Source organism: Trachurus japonicus, chromosome 3, assembly GCF_045865225.1.
Source record: "Trachurus japonicus isolate A0001 chromosome 3, Traja_1.0".
In the NCBI taxonomy this organism is placed as follows: domain Eukaryota; kingdom Metazoa; phylum Chordata; class Actinopteri; order Carangiformes; family Carangidae; genus Trachurus; species Trachurus japonicus.
In genome coordinates, this window is record NC_140909.1 from 1615522 (window position 1) to 1642174 (window position 26653).

Consider the following 26653-nt stretch of genomic DNA (forward strand, 5'->3'; position numbering starts at 1 on the left):
TGTATTTTTATTATAATAAAACAGAATTTATTGAAAATCTAAACTTTTGTGTTTATTTGAAGCGAAATAGAGGATGACTGAATGTGTGTGTGTGTGTGTGTGTGTGTGTTTGAGTGTGTGTTGTTGTCTGTGGAGGCTTTTGTATTGACACTGTCTGGTCAGAAGAGGGAGCTACAACACATCCCATAATAAATTAACCACAGCAGCAGCTACTCTGGTCGTTAGTGGTGGTGAGTTTGTTTCACTTATTTAACTTCCACTTTCTCAACACAGAGAAAACACTACGACAAATTTGTGTTTATCATATATATATATATACAGTATATACCCCCCAAAAAATATATATACCCCCCAATAAAGTATAGTTCCATAGATTCAACAGTTGATGAAGTAATTCATTTGAACTGAACAGTCTGAAAGAGACTTGGACTTGTGATTAATTTTTACTTTTTTAATTCATTTATTTGATCTGAATTTATTTTCTGTTAGGCTACATAACATAAAGCCTTGTCGATTTTATTTATAAAAAATGGTGCCTTGTAGAAGCAATATATGTAATTGAGACTGAGCCTATAAGTATTTGAAATTTACAATAAAATTTGTGGGAAAAAAAGAAAGAAAGATTACAATCATGGACATTTTTAATGAATAAAACCCAGAGGAATTAATGATTTATTCATACAAAGAAACAACGACTCACTCTCAACAATCAAACATGTTTATAAAATAACAGAACAATAAGAATAAAGTTCAGTAGTTTAATCCTCTGTTACATGACGCCCTCTGGTGTTCACTGTTCGTACTGTCACAGTTTGGAAAATAAGCAGCAGCAGACGACACAAACTCTGTTGACATATTTTGTGTGTGTTTGTGTGTTTGTGTGTGTGTTTCCAGTTCCCCCACTTTGTTACCATGGTTACACTGCAAAAACTCAAATATCTTACCAAGAATATTTGTCTTATTTCTAGTCAAAATGTCATTTCTAGTCAAAACAAATCTCATTATACTTAAAACAAGACTCATCACATTAAAAAGTAGCTTGTTTTTAGACACTTTTCAATTCTTTAAAGCATATTTTCACTTTAAATAAGTAGAAAAATCTGACAGTGGATCAAGTTTTTCTTTCTTATTACAAGCACAAAAAACCTCGCTTTCACTGGCAGATTTTTCTACTTATTTCAAGTGAAAATTTGTTTCAAACAAGTGAGAATTATCTAAAAACAAGTAGATTTTTAGGTGACGAGTCTTATTTTAAGTGGAAAGAGATTTGTTTTGACTAGAAATGAGACATTTTGACAAGAAATAAGACAAATATTCTTGGAAAGATTTTGAGTTTTTGCAGTGTACAGATGGCATCTCCTTCTCCTTCTCCAGAAATAGCAACTGCTAATAAACAGTAGCACTTGTGTAAAATGTTTCAGCCTTTTATTCAGGCATGTGCATGTGTGTCTATGTGTGTGTCTATGTGTGTGTCAGTCAGTCTTGTTGTGCGGTGCTGTGCGGCTGAACAGCTGCGGCCGGCAGCAGCAGCGGTAGCAGAGCAGCTGAGGCAGCAGCGTGTACAGGACGTTGAGCAGCAGGAACAGCGGCTGGCGCTCGGCCGGGACTCGGTAGGAGAACGGCGTCCGGGTGTGAAGAGACGCTCCGATGTGAGAGAACTGGGCCTGAAACACATCACAGACACACAAACATCACATCACAGACACACAAACATCACATCACAGACACACAAACATCAGAGCAAAGACACACAAACATCAGAGCAAAGACAGGGTTTTACAGTAATTTATGAACTAGAAAAAGAAGCATTTCCAGCAGGAAGTGCGTGTGAATGCTGAAAGCAGCAAGAAAAAAGGTTTGAAGAAACTGTTGAAATATTGCATGTGTAACAGTTGAAGAGTCTGAAGACAGAAAGAAAGAAAGAAAGAAAGAAAGAAAGAAAGAAAGAAAGAAAGAAAGAAAGAAAGAAAGAAAGAAAGAAAGAAAGAAAGAAAGAAAGAAAGAAAAAAAAAGACAGAGGGGTAGAAAGAAAGAAAGCCAGAGGGGGATGGATCGATAAAAAGAGACAGAGATAGAGAGAGATGGGTAGAAAGAAAGAAAGAAAGAAAGAAAGAAAGAAAGAAAGAAAGAAAGAAAGAAAGAAAGAAAGAAAGAAAGAAAGGGACAGAGAGAGGAGTGGTAAGGAAGAAAAAAGTTTTTTAAAAAAGACGGAGATAAGGGGTAGAAAGAAAGAAAGAAAGAAAGAAAGAAAGAAAGAAAGAAAGAAAGAAAGAAAGAAAGAAAGAAAGAGAAAAATAAGAAAATAGATAGATAGACACAAACATCAGAGCAAAGACAGGGTTTTAATTTATGAACTAGAAAAAGAAGCATTTCCAGCAGGAAGTGCGTGTGAATGCTGAAAGCAGCTGAACGCCATTGCTGAAGAAATGCTGAATAAGATGAAGAAAAAAGGTTAACTAAGGAAACTGTTGAAATATTGCATGTGTAACAGTTGAAGAGTTTGAAGAAAGAAAGAACGAATGAAAGGGACAGAGAGAGGGGTGGTAAGGAAGAAAAAAGTTTTTTTTAAAAAGACAGAGATAAGGGGTAGAAAGAAAGAAAGAAAGAAAGAAGACAGAGGGCTAGAAAGAAAGAAAGAAAGAAAGAAAGAAAGAAAGAAAGAAAGAAAGAAAGAAAGAAAGAAAGAAAGAAAGAAAGAAAGAAAGAAAGAAAGTAAAAAGACAGAGGGGTAGAAAGAAAGAAAGCCAGAGGGGGGTGGATCGATAGAAAGAGACAGAGATAGAGAGGGGTAGAAAGAAAGAAAGAAAAAAAGAAAGAAAGAAATAAGAAAATAGATAGATAGAAACATCAGAGCAAAGACAGGGTTTTAATTTATGAACTAGAAAAAGAAGCATTTCCAGCAGGAAGTGCGTGTGAATGCTGAAAGCAGCTGAACGCCATTGCTGAAGAAATGCTGAATAAGATGAAGAAAAAAGGTAGAAGAAACTGTTGAAATATTGCATGTGTAACAGTTGAAGAGTTTGAAGAAAGAAAGAAAGAAAGAAAGAAAGAAAGAAAGAAAGAAAGAAAGAAAGAAAGAAAGAAAGAAAGAAAGAATGAATGAAAGGGACAGAGAGAGGGGTGGTAAGGAAGAAATAAGTAAAAAAAGACAGAGATACGGGGTAGAAAGAAAGAATGAATGAATGAATGAATGAATGTATTTTATTTTCGAACATGTATAAAAATAAAAATAAAAGAAATTGTATGTAACTATTGTACATACAATAGATAGAAAAAAAGAGAAAAACCCAACAAAATATTAAAATAAAGAGCTAAGACATAACAAAACACCGCACATTGTTCGAAAAAGGAAGTGGGAAGAAGTACAATACTTATTTTAATTTCCCCTTTTATCTGCTCTTTGGTTTGCAACTATACATCCTAACTACAGTACAAAATAGACCTATATAAGTATATACCATGTGTAACATGGTATATACTTATATAATAATAATAATAAATAATAAATATAAATATCTATATAAATATATAATTACAAAATTAAATATATACTACATCATTATCCATATAAGTATATAATTACAAAAATATATTCTATATAAATATCTATATAACCAAAATAAATACATACTACATACATATCATCATTAATATAAATATAAATATATAAGCTATCTCCATAACTAAATCTTTACCCTCTATACCATATACTAAGTTAGTTACAATATATCAATCAATGCTATTCTACAGTTTATATAAATTTAACCCTTAGCATCCTCTATTAACATGCTTCCTCTTCCATATACTTGTGTAAAAGAAATTTTTTGTACCTTTTTTTAAACAGATTTATTTGCACTTTGTTTTATTTCTGTCCCCAGACTGTTCCACAAATTCACTCCACAGCTCGAGACGCACATACTTTTCATGTTCATCTTTCAAGAAAGAAAGAAAGAAAGAAAGAAAGAAGAAAATAGATAGATAGATAGATAGATAGATAGATAGATAGATAGATAGATAGATAGATAGATAGATAGATAGATAGATAGATAGATAGATAGATAGATAGATAGATAGAAGCCCCTTGGTTAAGAGGAGGAATGTCTATGAATACAAGTCAAGTATTACAAGTATTAGGACAATACTTGCACTACTGTGATTCTTTTGCACTTACTACCACTTACTTACACACTACTGCTGCTATTGTGCCTTCTACCTTATTGTTTACTTGTTTTTTTTGTTTTTTTATAGGCTCCCAGTCATATTTATTTTAGATTGTCTGAATGAATGAATGAATGAATGAATGAAAGAATGAAAGAAAAGACAGTAAAAAGACAGTAACAGTAGTAAAACAACAAACTAGTCTGAGATAAAACTTTAGATTAGTCAACTGAACTGATCCTGGACCTGTCCGTCACCTTTTCAGAGAAAGTCACCAAAAAGAGACGGATGACATGTCGGCATAGCAACCGGCTGCCGGAGCAACGACGACCGTCTTTATTTATAGCATCAGACGAACAGCTGACATTTAAGTGAATACCACCAATACCAGCGTTCCTGCTGGTCTGAAGTCAGCTGCGGCCTTTATCCTCAGCTCAGACACACAATCACACACACACACGCTGCTGTGAACAGACCGTGTGTTTGTCACTGATTCACCTGAACCGAGGTCAGACCGACGCGTCGACCTCATCGACCTGAAATCTACTGAAACTATGACGTCATGTGGGAAGAGAAAATATAACAACACTGAGCTCTTTACACACTGAGGAGGGAAAACTTTATTGTTCAGATTTCCCAAAGGGATCAATAAAGTTTGTATCTATCTATCTATCTATCTATCTATCTATCTATCTATCTATCTATCTATCTATCTATCTATCTATCTATCTATCTATCTATCTATCTGTCTATCTGTCTATCTGTCTATCTGTCTATCTGTCTGTCTATCTGTCTGTCTGTCTGTCTGTCTGTCTGTCTATCTATCTATCTATCTATCTGTCTGTCTGTCTATCGTTCTATCTAACGATCTATCTATCTATCTATCTATCTATCTATCTATCTATCTATCTATCTATCTATCTATCTATCTATCTATCTATCTATCTATCTATCTATCTATCTATCTATCTATCTATCTGTCTGTCTGTCTGTCTGTCTGTCGTTCTATCTATCTATCTATCTATCTATCTATCTATCTATCTATCTATCTATCTATCTATCTATCTATCTATCTATCTATCTATCTATCTATCTATCTATCTATCTATCCATCCATCCATCCATCCATCCATCCATCCATCCATCCATCCATCCATCCATCCATCCATCCATCCATCCATCCATCCATCCATCCATCCATCCATAAAACTATAACAGCACTGAGAATAATGGATTTCTTATAGATAATCTAGTAGTAGATCAAGTAGATCAAGTAGATTAACCTTTAGTGTTGTGAACACATAAGAAAGATGAATGTGTTTTTTTTTCCAAATATGTTTGATTTAGAACAGAAAAGGCACAACAATGATACAGTAACATCCAGACTTTACCAACAGGCTAGCCAGTAGCCAGCAGGTGAACGTACCTGAGCCAGAGCTCCTGAGTGGACGAGCGTCAGATCAGGCAGCCAATCACAGCCCGGCACCACCAGCCCATAGACAGCCATGACGTAGTAGGGACCAGAGTACAGCATGCTCACCAGCATCTAATACACATGGACACACACTTCACTGCCTCAGACGTGTGTGAGTGTAGCTATAGAACTCCAACATGTTTAAAGGGACAGTTCAACATTTAGTCAGATCCTCCTCTCACCATATAAACCCCTACACTGTAAAAACTCAAAATCCTTCCAAGAATATTTGTCTTATTTCTTGTCAAAATGTCTCATTTCTAGTCAAAACAAAAACTAACTAAACTCTCTCCACTTAAAATAAGACTCGTCACCTACAAAATTATCTTGTTTTTAGATCATTTTCACTTGTTTCAAACTAATTTTCACTTGAAATAAGTAGAAAAATCTGTCAGTGAAAGCAAGTTTTTTGTGCTTGTAATAAGAAAGAAAAACTTGCTCCACTATCAGATTTTTCTACTTATTTCAAGTGAAAATCTGCTTGAAAGAAGTAAAAAAGTGTCTAAAAACAAGCTGATGAGTCTCATTTTTAGTATAATGAGATTTGTTTTGACTAGAAATAGCATTTTGACTAGAAATAAGACAAATATTCTTGGTAAGATTTTGAGTTTTTGCAGTGTACACAGCAGTGGGTTCATCACCTTTAATTATTGGTGCATGTTGTTTTGAGATCGGCGGGGCAGAGTCGTGAGCTGCTCAGTGTGAACGGTACAGGTGAATGTGCAGGTCACAACTTGTCCACCAGAGCGTTGTGGAGTTGTTGGATTGTGTATTTGATGAGTTTGATGAGGGACAGGGGACCTCACGTCTCTGCCCCGCCCATCTCAAAACAACATGCACCGATAATTAAAGGTGATGATGAACTTACTGCTGTGACTATAGGGGTTATGGTGAGAGGAGGAGCTGACTAAATGTTGAACTGTCCCTTTACATAAACACATCAGGTCACCATGGTTACCTGAACTTTAGGATAGGCTGACGGGTCTCTCAGGTACGGTTCGTACTGTCGGGCGTAGTCCTGACAACTTTTACTGGAGCAGTCCAGAGCAACCTGAAACACACACACACACAACACACAGTCTGAAGCGCAGTGTGTGTGTGTGTGAGTGTGTGTGCATTGCAAAAACTCAAAATCTTACCAAGAATATTTGTCTTATTTCTAGTCGAAACAAATCTCACTATACCTCAAATAAGACTCATCACATTAAAAAGTAGCTTGTTTTTAGACACTTTTTACTTCTTTCAAGGATATTTTCATTGGAATAAGTAGAAAAATCTGACAGTGGAGCAAGTTTTTCTTTCTTATTACAAGCACAAAAAACTTGCTTTCACCGTCAGATTTTTCTACTTATTTCAAGTGAAAGTTAGTTTGAAACAAGTGAAAATGATCTAAAAACAAATTAATTTTTAGGTGACGAGTCTTATTTTAAGTGGAAAGAGTTTAGTTTTGAGTAAAAATGAGACATTTTGACAAGAAATATATTCTTGGAAATATCTGGAGTTTTTGCAGTGTGTGTGTGTGTGTGTGTGTGTGTGTGTGTGTGTGTGTGTGTGTGTGTGTGTGTGTTCACAGTGACAGTTTCTTACCAGACCTCTGAAGACGCAGAAGGCCAGAGCAGCGAGGAGGGAGATGATGAAGAGCAGGTCCAGAGGTCTGTGGAGTAAACTCTGTCTTCTGTCGGCCTGACGGACGAGACAGAGACAGAGACAGATTAGATTAGTTGTTACACTGCAAAAACTCAAAATCTTTCCGAGAATATTTGTCTTATTTCTTGTCAAAATATCTCATTTCTAGTCAAAACTAAACTCTTTTCACTTAAAATACGACTCATCGCCTAAAAATGATCTTGTTTTGAGATAATTTTCATTTATTTCAAACTAATCTTCACTTGAAATAAGTAGAAAAATCTGCCAGTAAAGGATGAGATATGATACGATACGATATTATACGATACAATATGATGAGATGCGATACGATGACATACGATATGATACGATACAATATTATATACGATGACATACAATACGATGGGATATGATACGATGAGATGCGATACGATAAATATTTGTCTTATTTCTTGTCAAAATGTCTCATTTCTAGTCAAAACTAATCTCTTTCCACTTAAACTAAGACTCGTCACCTAAAAATTAACTTGTTTTTAGATAATTTTCACTTGTTTCAAACAAATTTTCACTTGTTTCAAACTAGTTTTCACTTGAAATAAGTAGAAAAATCTGACAGTGAAAGCAAGTTTTTTGAGCTTGTAAAAAAAAAGAAAAACTTGTTCCACTATCAGATTTTTCTACTTATTTCAAGTGAAAATCTGCTTGAAAGAAGTAAAAAGTGTCTAAAAACAAGCTACTTTTTAATGTGATGAGTCTTATTTTAAGTAGAATGAGATTTGTTTTGACTAGAAATAAGACAAATATTCTTGGTAAGATGTTGAGTTTTTGCAGTGATGAGGAGGAATAATGTAAAGATCAAGACACATGGTTATTATGAGGACTGTGGACTGAAGACAGCTAGTGATGGACTTGGAAATTGTCTCCATCTTGGACTTGGACAATAAAGTTCAGTTTAATCTTAAATCTCAAATCTTATTCGTATTTATTATGTAATATATTATAAGAGGCAGAGGTTTTGATGCTGACTCACTGTCGGCTGGACGTCCAGTGAGCGCGGCTGGCTGAAGATGCGGAAACAGGCCCACACAGACACTGAGGTGTAGAGCATGTGGAGGAGGAACAGAGGGCCGAGCTGCGTCTCATATTTCCCTGCAGAGAAAAGACAGAACGAGGTTGAATTTTCACTACGGTAACGACACAAATCACACGTTTCATTTCTATACAGCAATGGGCCGTTGTAGTTTTCTCATGTATAAATACAGTGGCAAGAACAGAAAGTATATAATTTAAAAAGGTGCTCAAAAAGTACCTCATCAGTCAAACCATGTACCATGTAAACATGATTTATTGTCATGTGTTTCTTTTTTCTTCTTTTTCTCATTATTACATTCATTATTATTGTTTTGCATTATTCATTCATGTATGTATTTTTTCTTACTTCCCTATATTTACTGTTCACTGTGTTTATTAATGATCTTGCTTGGGCTACTGAAAGAGCAGAAATTGTGTTTTATGCCAATGATTCAACCTTGTATTATGCTGCGCCTTCATACAATGAGTTGAATGATGTCCTTACTAAGGAACTGCAAATTTTACATGACTGGATTTCTTGTAATAAGTTAGTCCTTAATGTTCCTAAAACAAAAAGCATTTTAATAGGTTCAAGACATAAGCTATTTTGTAGCCCAAAGTTGGATTTAAAGTTAAATAATGTACCTGTGGAACAAGTAGAGACTGTTAAACTCCTGGGTGTAATGGCTTTCCTTTAATAATCACATTAATCAAATTATTTTAAAAATGGGAAGAGCTGTTGGTATTACCAGGAAATGTGCTTCTTTTGTTGCTCGACCCCTCATGTGTCAGATTGTACAGAGTTTGGTGTTGTGCCACCTAGATTATTGCTCTGTGCTCTGGGCATCTGCTGCCAAAACTGAGCTCAAAAAGCTGCAGATCGCCCAAAGTAAGGCTGCACGGTTTGTAACCGCATGCATGATTCCCTCTCATGGCTGATGGATAACAGGTTAGCATCGAGCACTGCAGTAATGTTTCAGTCAGTCTTGATCAGTAAAGCACATTTACTCAAATTGTTTTTAGAAACACTAAGGCCTTATCACGATATTTTATCTATAGAGCAATAACTCTGTGGAATAATCTACCTCACTACCTCTGTTGTATTGAAAGGAAACAGGTATTTAAAAATAAATTGAAATTTTATTTTTTATGAGCTGTATACAAGTAAGAGTGGTTCCACTTTGTTATCTAAGAAAAACTCTGTTTAAGATTTGTGGAAATTTTCAAATGTTTGCTTTAACTTTTTAACATTTAGGTTATTGTGATTGACTGTAAATGTAAATGTATGATATGTTGTGTATATATGTATATTTTGTGTTGTTCCTTGTGGACCCCAGGAAGACTAGCTGGCTAGTAAAGTACCAGCTAATGGGGATCCTTAATGAACAATTCTAAACAATAATCACTTTTTCACTTATTTTTCGTTATAGTTCAATTATTCCCTATGTTCTTGTTTTTAACTTGTAACAGATTTGGTTTTTGAATATGTGGGTGAGGTTTTCATAGAAGCCCTTTTGTGTTTCATACCGCCCCTTTGCACATCCCAGTCAGTCATGATGATTGTTCATGCTGTTTTCAATTATATGTTAGTGCAAAATAAATTAGGGGGGGAAAAGCGCCATTTTTACACCATACGTATAAAAAATACTAAAAAATTAAGTCTCAGTTTCATCAGTCCACAAAACATTTTCCCATTAGTCTTGTGGAGTGGCAAACTCCAGTTCTGCAATGGAAAGCAAAGCAATGAATGCAGGAAACTAGGAGATTCAAAGGGTTCACATACTTTGTCTTGTGTAGTCTGTGTATATGTGCAGGCAGCTACAGTATAGCCGTCTCCCCTCCCCTACACCAGCCGTCTAAAAGCATCCCATTATTTTTAGTGCACTTACCCACAGCGTTCCCAAGAATGTAGACTATGGCACGCATGAGAAAGGAGCCGACCCAGTAGAGTCCGATGGCTCGGTAGCTGTCCCTGTGCACAACACGTTACCACGTTGTTACCACGGAGCGAGATGAACACACTTCACCTCCACACACGTCACACTGCTGCATACGCTTCAACTGCAGCTTCATTTATAATTACAGCAGTGGTGTAATCTAATGTTGTAGTGGGTAAACTGCTTTTTAGTTGGGTAAACTGTTCATACTTGTATCACATAGACCGGTGGTGGTTCTCAAACTTTTTTACATCAAGGACCCAAAACTGACACAAATTAGACCACGGACCCCCATTGGACAAAACTTTGAAGCAAACACCAGAAATACACAAACAATCAATGTACATTTAAATTAGGCGTACGTACATTTTTGAAAGATTATAGAGAAATTTCTGGAAAGAAAGTGGTAGCCTACAATTTCTCCAAAAAAAATTGAAACATTTCTAGAAAAAAGTGGTAAAAGTTCTCACAAAAAATAAACAAAAAGGTTTTTAAAATTTTTTAGAAAAAAGTGGTAAAAAGTTTTTTTTTTGAAAAATCTGGTAAAATTTAAAAAAAAAAAAAATTTTTTTAAAGTTTAAAATTTTTTAGAAGATACTGGTAACATTCATCAAAGAAATTCTATGAAAAGTGGTAAAAGAAAAAATAGTATAGTAAATAGGAAAAAGTGGTAAAATTTCTCAAAAAAGGGGGGGGGGCAAACAATAATACAAAATGGGTAAAATTTCAAAAAAAAAAAAAAAAGTAAAGTAAAAAGTAGAACAGAAAAATTGAGAAGAAACTGGTAAAAAAAATTCTCCAAAAAATTCTAGGAAAAGTGGTAAAATTAAAAAAAGAAAAAAAAAATTAAAACAATAATTAAAAACGTTTTAAAAATCTAGGAAAAGTGGTAAAATTTAAAAAAAAAAAAAAAAAAGTCAAACAATAATTAAAAAAGTGATAACATTTCTGAAAAAAAAGTTCCAAAACTTCTAGGAAAAAGTGGTAACATTTCCAGAAAAAGTTGTGGACCCCCTTGAACCCTGTCAACCCTCCCACTTTGAGAACCACTGACATTTACTTTATAGTTTTGTTGTACTGGGTATACTGAAATATTTATGCATTTTCAGTGGATACAGTGAGTAAATCTGACCCTATCACATAGACTACACCACTGAAATACAGGGAAACTTTACTGAACAATAACAAACAAGAACCATGGAGCATATTTCTCCTGATACAGGTGATCGATTAGTTGTTTGGTCAATAAAATGTATAAAAACATCAATCAGTGTTTCAGACGACGTCCTCAAATGTCTTGTTTTGTCCACAAACCAAAGAGAGACTCAGTTTATTGTCATAAAGGAACAAAGAAACCAGAAATATTCACATTGAAGAAGCTGGAATCAGAGAATTTTGACTTTTTTCCTTTAAAAAAACAACTCAAACTGATTATTAGATTATCAGAATAGTTGGCGATTAATTCAATAATCGACTATTGTTCGATTAATTGTTGCAGCTCTACTCACCCCCATGTGATGGCAGCGATCATGAGCAGGTACATGAGATAGTGCACGCAGCCGTCCCAGTAGGAGATCATGTGGCCGTGTGCTGTGTTGATATGAGGATCTGCCTGAAGCACAAGTGGATAAGATGTGTCAGCAGCGGTGTAGTCCAATGTGTTGTAGTGGGTAAACTGCTTTTTAGGTGGTAAACTGTTCATACTTGTATCACATAGACCGGTGGTTCTCAAACTTTTTTATATCACTTTTATAATTGACCCATTGGACAAAGTTTTGAAGCAAACACCAGAAATACACAAACAATCAATGTACGTTTAGATTAGGCGTACATTTTTGAGATTATAGAGAAATTTCTGGAAAAAAGTGGTACAATTTCTCTAAAAAAGTTGAAACATTTCTAGAAAAAAGTGGTAAGATTTCCAAAAAAATAAACAAAAAAAAGTTTAAGATTTTTTTTTTAGAAAAAAGTGGTAAAATTTAAAAAAAAAAAAAAAAAGTTAAGTAGTTATTTTTTTTAATTGAGAAAAAATAGTAAAAATTTCTCAAAAGAATTCTAGAAAAAGTGGTAAGATTTTGCAATTTTTTTAAAGAAAAAATGTGGTAAGATTTCTCCCAAAAAGTGGTTACATTTCTCAAAAGAATATAGAAAAATGTGGCAAAATGTCGCTCTCTTAAAAAAGGGGCAAACAATAATACAAAAAGGGGTAACATTTCTTGAAAAAAAACCCCACTTTAGTTAGATAGTTTTGTTGTACTGGGTATACTGAAATATTTATGCATTTTCAGCGGGTATACTGAGTATACCTGAGTATCACATAGACTACACCACTGTGTGTCAATGAGAAACAAACAGACTGACTAACGACAACAACACGCACCTCTCTGAGGTAAAACGTCACAAATCCATCGATGATGTTGTCCTGCTCCAGCCCGATGATCAGATTCACCACGCTGAAGAACGCATACACCGCAAACACTGCACACAGAGAGAGAAGACGGCTCAGTTATTACGACATCGTAGCTGTGTGTCGCTTTTTATCCACGTTTTATACCAGATAGCTGCAAGAAAAGGTTCATAAACTGCTGTAGAGGTATTTCCTTTCTAATGTTTCTACAACAAGACGCCCTAAGTTAACGCCACTGAATCAACACTTCAAGTGAATTTTGTCCAAACAGAATTCGTTCCAAGTGGCCAAATGGAGAGTCAGTCCGCCTGCTGCTGTCCTCACTATAAAACCTTTATCAGATCCAAACGCTTTGTGATATTCTCATCTACTTTGGTGCAGTTGTATAGTCAAGCAGCTGCTGAATGCATTCAGTTCAGTATCATCTCTATATCATGGTGTTTTCCCACTGAGTAAACGAGAGGATAAAAAGCATTTTGGGGTATAGGTCTGTTTACCTCACCTCCAGGTTATTTAACCACAGCACACCCTGAATACATGTAATCTGATGTTCTCCAAACATCTTAAAGCATGGTATTGGAAAACCAGATTCTTACTTAAATTAGTATATTTTTTGTCTGATTGCTGTGTGCTTGTTGTATTTTAATAGTATTGTTGTTTGCTGTATGCATGATGCACTTTACTACGGGCATTCTGCAACAGATTCTTGCACTTATTAGCACTTTATTACGGGCATCCCTGCAATAGGAATCAGCACTTTACTATATAATATTGCACTTTATTACGCCGTGCATCCTGCAATAGAATACAGCGGTAGCTTAGCACCATATACAGGCACTTCTGCCCCATAATCTAGCACTTTCTATGGGCACTCCTGCAATACAAATTAGCAATTTACTGTACAATCCATGTTCACAATATTTTTAACATTGAGCTAGTTACTCAGGTGTCATCCCAACCTTAAAGTCTACTCTACATTGTTATGTGTTGTATTCTGTTGTTATTGTGGTGGTTGTTGGAAAGTTTTGTAATTTATTGTCCTTCCTCTCTTCTCTTCTCTTCCCATCTTACACCTACCTGCCTATGGGACAAGGGATGGAAATTAGCCATACAGCTACAATCTCAATATTTACTTCTTTTTTTTTTTTTAAATGCTCATTAATATGCATTGTCCCATTTCTTAAATAAATAAACTTGAATCTTAATTTATAAAGCTCCAGGAATGTACAAGTATTGAAAATGTATTTCAGAGTCCCTACCGTAGAAGAGAGGATCTGTTGGAGCTTTCTTCTTGATCATGAAGCGGACTGAGAGGGACAGGATCAGGACTGTGGTGCCTCCAGCAAAGAAGAAAGCTTCAGCACTAAATACAAAGTAGTTTTTTTTATTTTAATAAACGAAAGAAAGTGCAGCAGTGGCAGCGACATAAAAGAAACACTTCAGTCTCTCACCTGTTGTTGTAAACGAAGGAGTTGAACAAGTAGCAGAGGGGGATGGACGTGAGAGAGAACACGAACACTCCCGTTCCTGCAGACGCGCTCATCGCTGCTGCTGCTGCTGCTGCTGCTGAGAATCTGCAATCTCCCCGAGAGAAAGGACAAGTTCAACCACAAGAAACTTTGACGAAAATAATCAGAAAATAAATGAAAAATAAATTTAAAAAAAATCTCACAGTGTGTCTGATAATGTAAACAAGGTTCACACTCCCAAAGCTCAGCTCCAGAGAGCGTGTTTCGTCCTGTTCCTCCACTCTCTGCCGCCCACCTGCTCTCTCTCTCACACACACACGCACACACACACACACACACACACACACACACACACACACACACACACACACACACACACACACACACACACACACACACACACACACACACACACACACACACACACACACACACACACACACACACACACACGCGCGCGCGCGCACAGATTGTTGTGATTAACAAGGACACTTCTACCCAAACCTGTTTATAAAGTGGGACATACCTTTTACGCTTGTTCCATGGAAACTGGAGGGAGATTTGCATATATGACACAAATTCCCTTGGAGCGTCGCTGCACACAAACTTCAAAGACACACACACAAATATAAATCTATAATGACAAAACAATGGCTGCATATAAATATAGACAGGGACTCAGTCTGTGTGAGGACAATGGAGCTGCATCAACAATGGTCGGCATGCAGCTACTGATTTATTATAATTAGACGATTTCATTATTATCTTCTATAAATAGGCTATAGGCCTACGAAGATTAGGGTGGCATGATGCGCAGACACTGACACAGACAGACAGACAGACAGACAGACAGCAGAAGAATGGTTATCAAAGAATCAATAACAAATAAACGCTATAATGTTGTTTTAGCCTAAATGTATTAATATGGATTTCCCCCCCTCACAAATAAAATAAAAAAGGTAAATAAATAAATAAATTAATTAATTAATTAATTAAAAAATAAAATAGATACATTTAAAAATATAATAAATTAATTTAAAAATAAAATAAAAATAAAATAAATTAATTTAAAAATAAAATAAAAATAAAATAAATTAATTTGAAAATAAAATAAATTAATTTAAAAATAAAATAAAAATATAATAAATTAATTTAAAAATAAAATATTTTTTTATAAAATAAATAAAAATAAAAAATAAAACAAAATTGAATTAAATGAAAAATACTTATTCGTTTGAATTTATTTCATATTCGTAAAAAAAAATTAAAATAAAAAATAAAATCCCCAAATGTTTATCTTTTATTCGTCATTTGTCACTTTTGAGTAGCCTCGCGTTTGTCATGACGGAAATCACCAAATTCACCAAAATAAAAGTGTTCACCAACATAAAACTTATAAAATAGACAGTAACTTGTAATACAATAAAAGCAAAAGGTTAACTCAATGGCTCTGGGATTTTCTTGTAAATTATATTATTAAATATATATATATTAAAGAGTTTCACCGCATTTTATTAGCTTGGTGCTTTTATTTTGACTGAATCCGGCTGCTTACCCCGAGTGGCCGTGACGTCATTTCCGGAGAGCCGCAGCCAGCTAGCAGGCAGTTAGCTTAGCTGCTGCCTTGGAGCGATGGCGTCTGCTGCGATGATGGACACCACGTAAACAACAGTAAACAACAACAGTAAACAACAACAATAGCAGCCGCTGTAGCTGCAGCAGCGCTCGGTTCCCGTATCGTTACCGTTACCGGAACCTCGCGGAAGTAACGTAACGTAACGTAACGTTAGCATCAGAAACAATAGAACCGTGTTGTTGTTGTTATGGCGACAGGGAGCAGCGGCGGCGGTTTGGCTGCTGAGGCGGCGACCAACAACCCGCTGCAGCCCGGACTCGGACCCGCTGCCGCTGCTGCTGCTTCTTCCTCCAGCGGCGGCAGCTTACCGTTACCGGCCGCGGGCCCCGGTGCAGCCGCCGCCGCCGCTGGAGGAGCCTCCGGGTCCCCGCTCGGCCTGCAGCGGGAGCCGGTGTACAACTGGCAGGCCACCAAGAGCTCCCTGAAGGAGCGGTTCGCCTTCCTCTTCAACAACGAGCTGCTCAGCGACGTGCGCTTCGTGGTGGGAAAGGGCCGCCAGGCGCAGCGGATACCGGCCCACAGGTTCGTGCTGGCCGCAGGCAGCGCCGTGTTCGATGCCATGTTCAACGGGGGCATGGCCACCACGTCGGCCGAGATAGAGCTGCCGGACGTGGAGCCGGCGGCCTTCCTGGCGCTGCTCAGGTAGGAACCATGACAGGCTACAGTCAGCCAGGGTCACTACAGACAGCTGACCGGCCATTAGTCACTGTTTTATCTATGTATTAGTAGTGTAGACCTGAATCTCCTTGTTGTTTACTTCTACTTCCGGGTAGAAAACCAGCATGTCATTTGAATGAGAACAGTTTAACTTAGCTATATACTGTATCATATTTTTCACGCCCTATCACCTTTTAGACAAATCTGAAATGATTGAAGAAACATTAGTATTTCTGTGTGTGTGTGTGTGTTTTGTGTTGCTATGTGTTGTATTTATTCAGTTTGGGGGAATCTCAGTGTCTAGAAAGCATCAGTGGCTGCAGCTGACAGGGACAGCTAATGGTGGTAGCAAAGGGCCTGAGAATATTCTCATTTGCCCAGGTCACAGTTATCTCAAGGACATTTAAATCGAATGCAACTGGACTTGGTTATTTGTCTAGGAAGACGTTTCACCTCTCATCCAAGAGGCTTCATCACTTAATGTACGCATCTGACCAGGCTGGGACTGGTCCTCTTGGATGAGAGGTGAAACGTCTTCCTAGACAAATAACCAAGTCCAGTTGCATTCGAAAACCCTCCCGTTATTAAAGTTAAAACTAAGGGTCACACTGACTGCACCTTGAAGCTCAGGACTCTCTAATGAAGACTCATTAACAATGACATTTTCATCAGTGGAGTAGATGTAGCCTATTACAATTTGAATTTACCTCCTAGGGATGAATAAAGCATTCTCTACTCTACAAGGAAATTATGCTCCAATAAATGAATTAGAAACAGCTTAGAAACAACAAAAACAAGAGGAGAGGGGGGAAAGAAACAAGTGAGTGGAAATGGTGGAATGGGGAGTTTGTCAGTTTGGCCTATGAAAAGGTTTCTCATCACCAAGTTGTCACACAAGAGGCGTCTCATGATGGAAAAGACCTTCAGAAACTGATGTAGCAGAACATCCCAATGAATCGGTTACAGACGTGTCTCAATGCACCGTTTTATAATCTGGAACTGAAAAGAAAATTTCACTATAAACTGAACACGACCAGGTGCTAAAAAGTAAACTAAGAAGAGCCGAGGACACTGACAGAGATGCAGACTGACCTGGAGTTAGGTACAGATGTTTAAAAGAATAAAACCAAACAATGAGTAATGCACTCAACTAATACTTCAATCAATACTTATTTTCCCCACTGTACAGTATACACTACACACCCTCAGACAGGTGATCCTCCATGCAGCACGGACAGACACTCAATGTGAAACACTGATCTCAAAAACATGTTATTAGTTTTTTATTGTGTTGTCATGACGCTGATCTTCACTGTCACCACCACATCAATGATGTCACTGCTGGATCGTCCTCATTTCATCGCTAACATCTAAAAGAATAAATGAATCGACATGCACCTGTCACAGATAAACCAGATTGTTGCATCAGTCTGTTTTCTAGAGTCCCACAGAAATGCAGTTTATACACATCACGGTTGCACATATTTATTTATTTATTTATTTTTTAATGGGAACAGGCATATACAATGTATAAACTGACAATACACTAACAAATAAACAAACAGACAGAAGACAAAAGACCGAGCAGACTCAACAACACAACAAAGACATGACCAAAACAGGACAGAAAAATAAAAAAAAATAAAAACACGCACAAGAAAATAGAACAAAATTAAATTAAAAAACAAAACTACAACAAAAAAAGGATGTGAAACTACTAAAATTAAATTAACAGTAACTACTTAGTAGCCTATACCTTCACTCAAAAGTAAGTTTTTCCCATTTTTTGTCATGCATTTCTATCTTGTCTTGATTGGATGCGATAATTTTTTCCAAAAGAAATTGGCATCACACTTTATTTCTAAAAAAAAAAACAAATTCAAAAGTGTTTTTGTTTGGGTCTTAAAAATAAATATTTTCCCCAAAAGGATAATCGTGTTCACAATCTGTGGGCAGTTTATCTCCAGTACTAACAAAATATTTAATGGTGTAAATTCGAAGTGAATATTTTTGGGTCTTAGCCACTTTTGAATGTCTAACCACATATTTATTAATTCATTTCATTTATAAATAAATAAAACGGCTCAGGAGTTTCGTCCCTGTCGGTGTCAGAAACACTCAGACCTGGTTTTCACTGGGATCAGCTCTGGTTTGTGTTCATTCATGCAGCATCTACATCAACAAGATTATGTATTCACAAGCATTTATTTGTTATTTATTGTCTGTCTGCATGTGTCCAGGTTCCTGTACTCTGACGAGGTCCACATCGGTCCTGAGACGGTGATGACAACGCTCTACACGGCCAAGAAGTACGCCGTCCCCGCTCTGGAGGGTCACTGCGTGGAGTTCCTCACCAAGCACCTCAGAGCCGACAACGCATTCATGCTGCTCACTCAGGTCTGAGTCTGACTTTCACACATTACATCATCACTGGAGTTTAAAGTCCCCCTAAAGAGGCATTTTGAAATTTGTAAAAATGCTCTGCTATGACTATTTTTGGTTTAAAATTGGTTTCCCACAAAAAAGTTGTTTAAAAAAGCTCCCAAATTGGCTAAAATTAGGTCTTCTATTTCTCCCTCATTGAAAAACCCAGATTCTGTGAATATTCATGAGTATGCAAATGCATCATGACTCGCGCCCGCCCACCTCCACCGTGTTGCTAAGTAACAGCAGTGCACGTTAACGAGGCAGGGGAAACGGAGAAGCAAAGTCAAAACATGAGGTTTGCACTGGGGTTCGAACCCTGGTCTACATTCAAGGTGGCGACTAAACCTCTGGGTCACGGCAACTAATGATAACAAGTTTGAACACCTAGCTGTGTAAGGAGATCACATCACAGTGAACAACAAATGAGATGCAAACAAAATCAATGGGATTGGTTGCTAGTTTCGTGACGCACGAAAACTGACTCCAATTTGAAAAATTGAATCCAGTTTTTTCAGACTCTGGTTTTGAAACTGCATTTTCAAGTCTAAAATGCTCAGTTATGGCGTGGATTAGCAATTTTGCGCCTGAAATGCCTTGTAGCAGAGCGCAAACACTAAATTGACATGTTACTAATTTCAAAAAGGGCATTTTTGGTTTAGGGGGTCTTTAAACAAGTCGGAGGTTTGACACTAATAACTTTACCCAGATGATTAAGTCCATAATAATATTTGTTTCTTTAGCCACCAAGTGTTGGATAACAGTCAGATACAGATGCTCTTGGTTCCATCTGCATCAGTTGTAGAGCTAAAATCTAATGTTGTTATAATGATGCGTTCAGGTGCACGTTCAGCTGCAGATCACCAGTTTCCTCTTGTCCAACACAAAGAGAAAGTTTCTCTCTATAAACCACCTAAACGGACCTGATAGGACAGCAGAGCTCTCTTAATGACCGTATCATTGCACTTTATTAATGTTTTATGGCACTTGAAGCCGTTTTCTTTTCTAAAAAAAAATCATAAAAATCTAAATATATTAGACTTAAATATTGGATTTCTCAAATTCATGTTAGAATACAAGAATGTACATCTTTTTGAGTTAATTTGACAACACATTGAGTAAATAAAAAGATTATTTACTGCTCTTGCAGCAGTTCTCATTTTTATGACATTAGTTCTTTTCTTTTTTTTGGTTACAGTCCTGTGATGCGTTCAGGTGCACGTTCAGTTGCTTCTTTATCAAAATCAATGTCAATTTATTCTTGTCCAACACAAAGAGAAGTTTTCTCTATCTATAAACAGCCTAAATTGACCTGAGAGGACGAATTACCAGCAGAGCTCTCTTCACCATTTTATTGATATTTTATTGTATTGTTTTTTCTAAAACAAAGTATTGGATTGGTAGATGTCAGAATGCAGATGGAAATTAGCTTTAGAGCTAAATCTGACATACAGTATTTACATATTGTATGTTCATATGCAGAGTCCCGTTACAAATAAACAAATAAATGAAATGAAAGATGTGAAAACTTTATCTCTCCAAACCTCTTCCTGAGTGAGTCTGACGTCACATTAGGTAAATACAGAGGTCATGAACCGGACCTGCAGCAGTTCTGCTTTGGTTCGCGTGAAGTAAAAGATGAGAACTGACTAACGTGTTCATGTTTCATGTCTTTTCCTTCCGTTACAGGCGAGGTTATTTGATGAGCCTCAACTTGCCAGCCTCTGCTTGGACACCATAGACAAAAGCACCGCAGACGCAATAAACGCAGAGGGCTTCACCGACATCGACCTCGGTAACCGGAGTTTATCCACTTCTGGTTTTTATTGTCACTGCAGCGTGACTGGATGTGAAACCGTGACCATGCTTTTCTCTCTCTCTCTCTCTCTCTCTCTGTGTTTTCATGCAGACACGTTATGTGCGGTGTTGGAACGGGACACGCTCAGCATCAGGGAGAACCGTCTGTTCGGGGCGGTGGTTCGCTGGGCCGAGGCCGAGTGCTACCGGCAGCAGCTCGCCCCCACCGCCGAGAACAAGCAGAAGGTTCTGGGCAAAGCTCTGCCGCTCATCCGCTTCCCGCTCATGACGGTGGAGGAGTTCGCTGCAGGTAAGGCCGACTTTAATACCTCAGCAAGAAAAATACAACCTGTTTCTTTTTGTTTTTGTTGCTTGTTGTTGTTTTCCATCTCCTCTCTGACCAACTCTGTTCTTCATGTTCCTGCTGCTGTGTCAATACGGAAACCGAACCCACAGAAACCAGTTTGATATTCTTTCTTGTGCAACAGGGCCTGCCCAGTCTGGGATTTTGTTCGATCGGGAGGTGGTAAATCTGTTTTTACACTTTACAGTAAACCCCAAACCCCGGGTCGACTACATCGACAGGCCGCGCTGCTGTCTCAGGGGGGAGGAGTGCAGCATTAATAGGTTCCAGCAGGTCGAGAGTCGATGGGGGTACAGCGGTACGAGCGACAGAATCAGGTGAGAACATCATCATCATCAACATCAACAGCATCGATGGGAAAGTGAAAGTTCTCCATCGATCTGAGCAAAGGGAATTTATTCTTATATTCTCTGTTTTCTCTCCTTCTTTTTCTCTCTATAGATTCAATGTCAACAAAAGGATATCTATAGTGGGATTTGGCCTGTATGGTTCAATACATGGACCCACTGACTACCAGGTCAACATACAGGTACCTTCACATTCACAACTTCTCATCATCATCATCATCATCATCATCTGTGTGTTTCCAGGACGTGAGTGTGTCATAATATAGGGATGTCACGATTGCTTGTTTTCACAATTAATCGCGGTATTAAAGGCCACAATTAAAGGGACAACGAGGAGTTTTGGAAAAGCGAAGTGTTTTCTCACTACATTTATGAGCCTCCGCACGCTGTGAAATTCTTTGACCGGCACAAGACAGACTCATGTTTTCATTCATCAAGAATTAAAGTCAGAGGTTGGAAGACGATCACATCAGTGTTTCCTCCAGGATTTTTTTAAAGAGTGGCGGCGAGGGTGGTCTGATCAACGGGGGGGGGGGGGGGGGGGGTGCACGCGCGCGGGACCAGATTGTCCGCCCGGGGGGGGGGTTGGGGGCTGCGCGGAGATGCGGGGGCATTTCGGCGTTTGGTCTGGTCTATTTTGTGCACGAGCCGCAAGGCACCGTCTCAATCTTGGCAGGAAGTCACACAAAGAAACACGAGAGGATCCGGTCAATTTTCAAAATAAAACACCGCGAATGACAAACACGTGAGGCCAATGTGTGTACGTTTGTAGCCTATTTAGTAATCGAAACAGAGCGCGACAGATGAACACACACACAGCTGAGGTGCGAAGCGCTTGTCCCCCGGCCGCCACAGAGTCGTTAATTAATGGTATAACACTGGATGCGCTGGTTGATAAGTTTCGTTTTTAATGAGGAGGAAATAAAGAACTCAGCTGTGATTGAAAAGCATGAGTCGAAAGTTGTAACTGTGTAGTGGAAAGGGCTGCAAAGTAGCTACCTAATGGTAACTGGTTGTGGAAACCCTGCTTAACATTGTTTTAACATTAAAAAAAATTTAATTAAAAAAAATCATCATTCTGAAGGTGTGGCGGCTTTTATTTTGCCGTGGCGGTGCGCCACGATCAATTACATGTAGCGGAAACCCTGCACATACCGTCGTAGTTCTGACCATAAACGGAGATTCGGCGGCGTTATTCTCATGACTCGCCATGAAACCGAAAGTAAAGAAACGCTGGTCGGCTCGCCCAGCATTTCCACCACCACTAATAATAACAAAATAACCATAGAGACAAAACCATAGATTTATCTAAAATGGGCCCATTAACAAGTGTTAACGTAGATTCATCCACATTAACGTGAGACTTTTTTATAACCAAATAGAAACTCCTCATTGTCCCTTTAATTAGTCGTAAAAATGTCAAAATACCGTCACTTTCCAAAAAAGATTATGTTGGAAACACAGAGGCAGATGTTTGTGCACCAAAGTGAAGGCCAATGTAAGAAACACTGGTCCATTTACCTAACGTAACATACGATTGGTGGGAATTTAAATGTTAAGTCATTTGTGCTAAAAAAAACAAACAATGATAAACTTAAACATTTGGTATAAATGACAATTAATGACTTGAATATTTAAAACACTTCCCCTGCAGGATTAATAATTGGTTAATGGTTATATATTAATAATAGAGACTTAAAATATTTAGTGTAAATAATTAGTAATGTAATTATATTTTGACTGTATTTGATTTTACACATTCATATGATGTAAATTAATTAATGCATAATAATCATGATAATCGTAATACCGTGATTATTTCTCTGACAATAATCATACAAAGAACATCTATAATCGTGACGTCCCTAGTGTCATACTGTATGTTTATATTAACGTCAGTACGACATACCGGTTATAAAACCAGGTAACAAAACGGTTCAGAGTTAAATTAATACAATTAAAATAAAAACACTGGTGCATGAAAGACTGAAAGAGAGATTTGATTCTCCTCCTCTGTGTTGTGTGGTTCTGGTTCATACGCTGCAGCTTATTGAACTGTGAGAAAACCAGAAGACAATCTGAACGACTGTGTGTTATCATCCTGTAAATAATTACACAACAGACTCGTTAACACAAACAGGAGGTCGTTAAACCGCTGCAGAGAAGGAGGAAGGCCATGCAATTAAATATTATAACTATAACAAAGTGGCAGTAAATGATGAGGTCACGAATCATCAGCAACGTGTTTATTATATCACCTGTTTAAACATCAACTGTGTCTGAAAAACTATAAATGATAAATGATCCGTTGAACAGATTAAACGTCCTGTGAGCTGTTGTTAATCATGTGAAGTTGATTGTTTCCTCTCCTCCTGTGTTAGATCTTAGAGAGCGACAAACGCATCACACTGGGTCAGAACGACACGGGCTTCAGCTGCGACGGCACGGCCAACACCTTCAGAGTCATGTTCAAGGAGCCGGTGGAGATCCTGCCCAACGTCAGCTACACTGCATGTGCCACCTTAAAGGTCAGAGACAAGATGCTGCTGCTGCTTCCTCCTCCTCTTCCTCCTTCTCCTCCTCCTCCTCTTCCTCCTCCTCCTCTTCCTCCTCCTCTTCTTTCTCTTTCTCCCTCCTCCTCCTCCTCCTCTTCTTTCTCTTTCTCCCTCCTCCTTCTCCTCCTCCTCCTCCTCTTCCTCTTCCTCCTCCTCCTCTTCCTCCTCCTCTTCTTTCTCTTTCTTCCTCCTCCTTCTCCTCCTCCTCCTCCTCTTCCTCTTCCTCCTCCTCCTCTTCCTCCTCCTCTTCTTTCTCTTTCTTCCTCCTCCTTTTCCTCCTCCTCCTCTTCTTTCTCTTTCTCCCTCCTCCTCCTCCTCTTCTTTCTCTTTCTTCCTCCTCCTTCTCCTCCTCCTCCTCTTCTTTCTCTTTCTCCCTTCTCTTTCTTCCTCTTCCTCCTCCTCCTCCTCTTTCTCTTTCTTCCTCCTCCTTCTCCTCCTCCTCCTCTTCTTTCTCTTTCTCCCTCCTCCTCTTCCTCCTTGTCCTCCTCCTCTTCTTTCTCTTTCTTCCTCTTCCTCCTCCTCCTCTTCTTTCTCTTTCTCCCTCCTCCTCTTCCTCCTCCTCTTCTTTCTCTTTCTTCCTCCTCTTCCTCCTCTTCTTTCTCTTTCTCCCTCCTCCTCTTCCTCCTTGTCCTCCTCCTCTTCTTTCTCTTTCTTCCTCCTCCTTCTCCTCCTCCTCCTCTTCTTTCTCTTTCTCCCTCCTCCTCTTCCTCCTCGTCCTCCTCCTCTTCTTTCTCTTTCTCCCTCCTCCTCTTCCTCCTCGTCCTCCTCCTCTTCTTTCTCTTTCTCCCTCCTCCTCTTCCTCCTCGTCCTCCTCCTCTTTTTTCTCTTTCTTCCTCTTCCTCCTCTTCCTCCTCCTCCTCCTCCTCCTCGTTTCCATGTGTTTGTGCCTTTTGTTGACACGTAAACGGAGCGTCAAGTCACTGAAAACGATTCTATCTGAATGAACTAAAGACCACAGACAAGGTTTGAATGTAGACAGAAGGAAACAGCTTCACCCAAAACCATCTTTTTCTTGTTTTTTTTTTTTTTTTTTAAGGGACAACGAGGAGTTTTGGAAAGCGAAGTGTTTTCATACTACATTTCCCATGAACCTCCGTGCGCACTGTGAAATTCTTGGACCGGCGCAAGATGGACGTCTTGCCAAGAATGTTTTCATTAATCAAGAATTAAAGTCGGAGGTTGGAAGACGATCACATACCGTCGTAGTTCCCACCATAAACGGAGATTCGGTGGCGTTATTATCATGACTCGCCGTGCAGCGTCCGCGAAACTGAAAGTAGGAAACGCTGGTCGGCTCGCCCATTAATTAAAATAACAAAATAATGATATATTTATCTAAAATGGGCCCATTAACAAGTGGTAACACCACTGAACTCATATAGTGTAGAGTATAAACAGTATAAACTTTGTGTTGTTGCATGTAGTCACTCACCTCAGATAGCCGAACTCTGAAACATCCCAGAAAGACATTACTATCCCATCACAGAGCGCTGCTCTCCCCGCCACAGAAACTAACACTTTTTCCTTTTTGTGATGATTTCTTTACTAAAATAAACGGTCAGAGATATTATGGACATTACCACTGCTCTGCTCCACCGTTTATTTTACCCCAAGTGAACCGAGTCGGCTTGGTTCGATGTGAAAGCGACCTTAAAGACGTGCACGTGGCTCTTTTGTAAGATCCAGTGGATGTGTAAAGTGGAGTCGACCTGTTTTTTTAACTCGGTGACCTGTTTTTTTTTTACTTCTCAGGGCTCAGATTCTCATTACGGCACGAAGGGCTTGAAGAAAGTGACGCAGGAGAACGCGACGGGGTCGAAGACGACGTTCCTGTTCTTCAGCTCGCCGGGAAACAACAACGGTACGTCGGTGGAGGACGGACAGATCCCAGAGATCATCTACTACACTTAGACTGACTGACGGACTGACGCAGCGCTGCTCGCCGCTCGCTGACCGCTGCACGCCGAGCGCTGGGACGACGGGATCGCTAGACTAATACGTAGTGCCTCATCATGATCCCCTGGAATCAAGAGAGTGTGTGTCTGCACTGCAAAAACTCAACTTACCAAGAATATTTGTCTTATTTCTAGTCCAAATGTCTCATTTCTAGTCAAAACTAATCTCTTTCCACTTAAAATAAGACTCATCACCTAAAAATGAACTTGTTTTTAGATCATTTTCATTTGTTTCAAACAAATTTTCACCTGAAATAAGTAGAAAAATCTGCCAGTGAAAGCAAGTTTTTTGTGCTTGTAATAAGAAAGAAAAACTTGCTCCACTGTCAGATTTTTCTACTTATTTCAAGTGAAAATTTGTTTGAAACAAATGAAAATGATCTAAAAACAAGTTCATTTTTAGGTGATGAGTCTTATTTTAAGTGGAAAGAGATTAGTTTTGACTAGAAATTAGACATTTTGACAAGAAATAAGACAAATATTCTTGGTAAGATTTTGAGTTTTTGTGTGTGTGTGTGTGTGTGTGTGTGTGTGTGTGTGTGTGTGTGTGTGAATGTGTGAATGTGCATATCTGTACAGTCTGGGTGTGGAGGCTCTGGTGTAAAAACCAAAACACTTTTTGAGCATCGACTTTATCATCAATGATCTAAACACTGATGTGTGTGTGTGAGACAGTGTGTGTGTGTGTATGTGAGAGAGACAGTGTGTGTGTGTGTGTGTGTGTGTGAGAGAGTGTGAGACAGTGTGTGTGTGTGTTGCTGTTAGTAAAAGCTGCC

General features: G+C 38.3%; 2 protein-coding genes across 3 annotated transcripts; one reads left to right on the forward strand and one right to left on the reverse strand.

The window, feature by feature from the left end:
• Nucleotides 1-1387: 1387 nt before the first annotated feature.
• On the reverse strand, nt 1388-14233 carry LOC146989380 (transmembrane 6 superfamily member 1-like). Its single transcript, XM_085773060.1, has 10 exons — nt 14125-14233; nt 13933-14036; nt 12647-12744; nt 11775-11878; nt 10219-10301; nt 8289-8407; nt 7220-7315; nt 6591-6683; nt 5585-5704; nt 1388-1664 (listed from the first exon to the last, which is right to left on the reverse strand). The coding sequence occupies exons 1-10, from the start codon at nt 14214-14216 to the stop codon at nt 1473-1475; spliced, it is 1101 nt and encodes a 366-aa protein (XP_085629186.1). The 5' UTR covers nt 14217-14233; the 3' UTR covers nt 1388-1472.
• Nucleotides 14234-15950: 1717 nt separating this feature from the next.
• On the forward strand, nt 15951-25965 carry LOC146989381 (BTB/POZ domain-containing protein 1-like). 2 transcript variants are annotated; one of them, XM_085804689.1, is made up of 8 exons: nt 15951-16420; nt 18676-18832; nt 20549-20654; nt 20769-20966; nt 21145-21337; nt 21462-21549; nt 23749-23895; nt 25675-25965. In XM_085804689.1, the coding sequence occupies exons 1-8, from the start codon at nt 15966-15968 to the stop codon at nt 25831-25833; spliced, it is 1503 nt and encodes a 500-aa protein (XP_085660815.1). In that variant the 5' UTR covers nt 15951-15965; the 3' UTR covers nt 25834-25965. The 2 variants fall into 2 exon arrangements, with proteins under 2 accessions (XP_085660815.1, XP_085660824.1); XM_085804698.1 differs by having other exon boundaries at nt 21208-21337.
• Nucleotides 25966-26653: the final 688 nt, after the last annotated feature.

Coding starts and splice junctions, on each gene's coding strand:
- LOC146989380 (XM_085773060.1), bottom strand. CDS start 14,216: ATGAGCGCGTCTGCAGGAACGGGAGTGTTCGTGTTCTCTCTCACGTCC. Junction 7,316..8,288: donor CACTGGACGTCCAGCCGACA/GTGAGTCAGCAT, acceptor CTCGTCCGTCAG/GCCGACAGAAGACAGAGTTT. Junction 1,665..5,584: donor ACTCAGGAGCTCTGGCTCAG/GTACGTTCACCT, acceptor GATGTGTTTCAG/GCCCAGTTCTCTCACATCGG.
- LOC146989381 (XM_085804689.1), top strand. CDS start 15,966: ATGGCGACAGGGAGCAGCGGCGGCGGTTTGGCTGCTGAGGCGGCGACC. Junction 18,833..20,548: donor CATTCATGCTGCTCACTCAG/GTCTGAGTCTGA, acceptor CTTCCGTTACAG/GCGAGGTTATTTGATGAGCC. Junction 20,967..21,144: donor GGTGGAGGAGTTCGCTGCAG/GTAAGGCCGACT, acceptor CTTGTGCAACAG/GGCCTGCCCAGTCTGGGATT.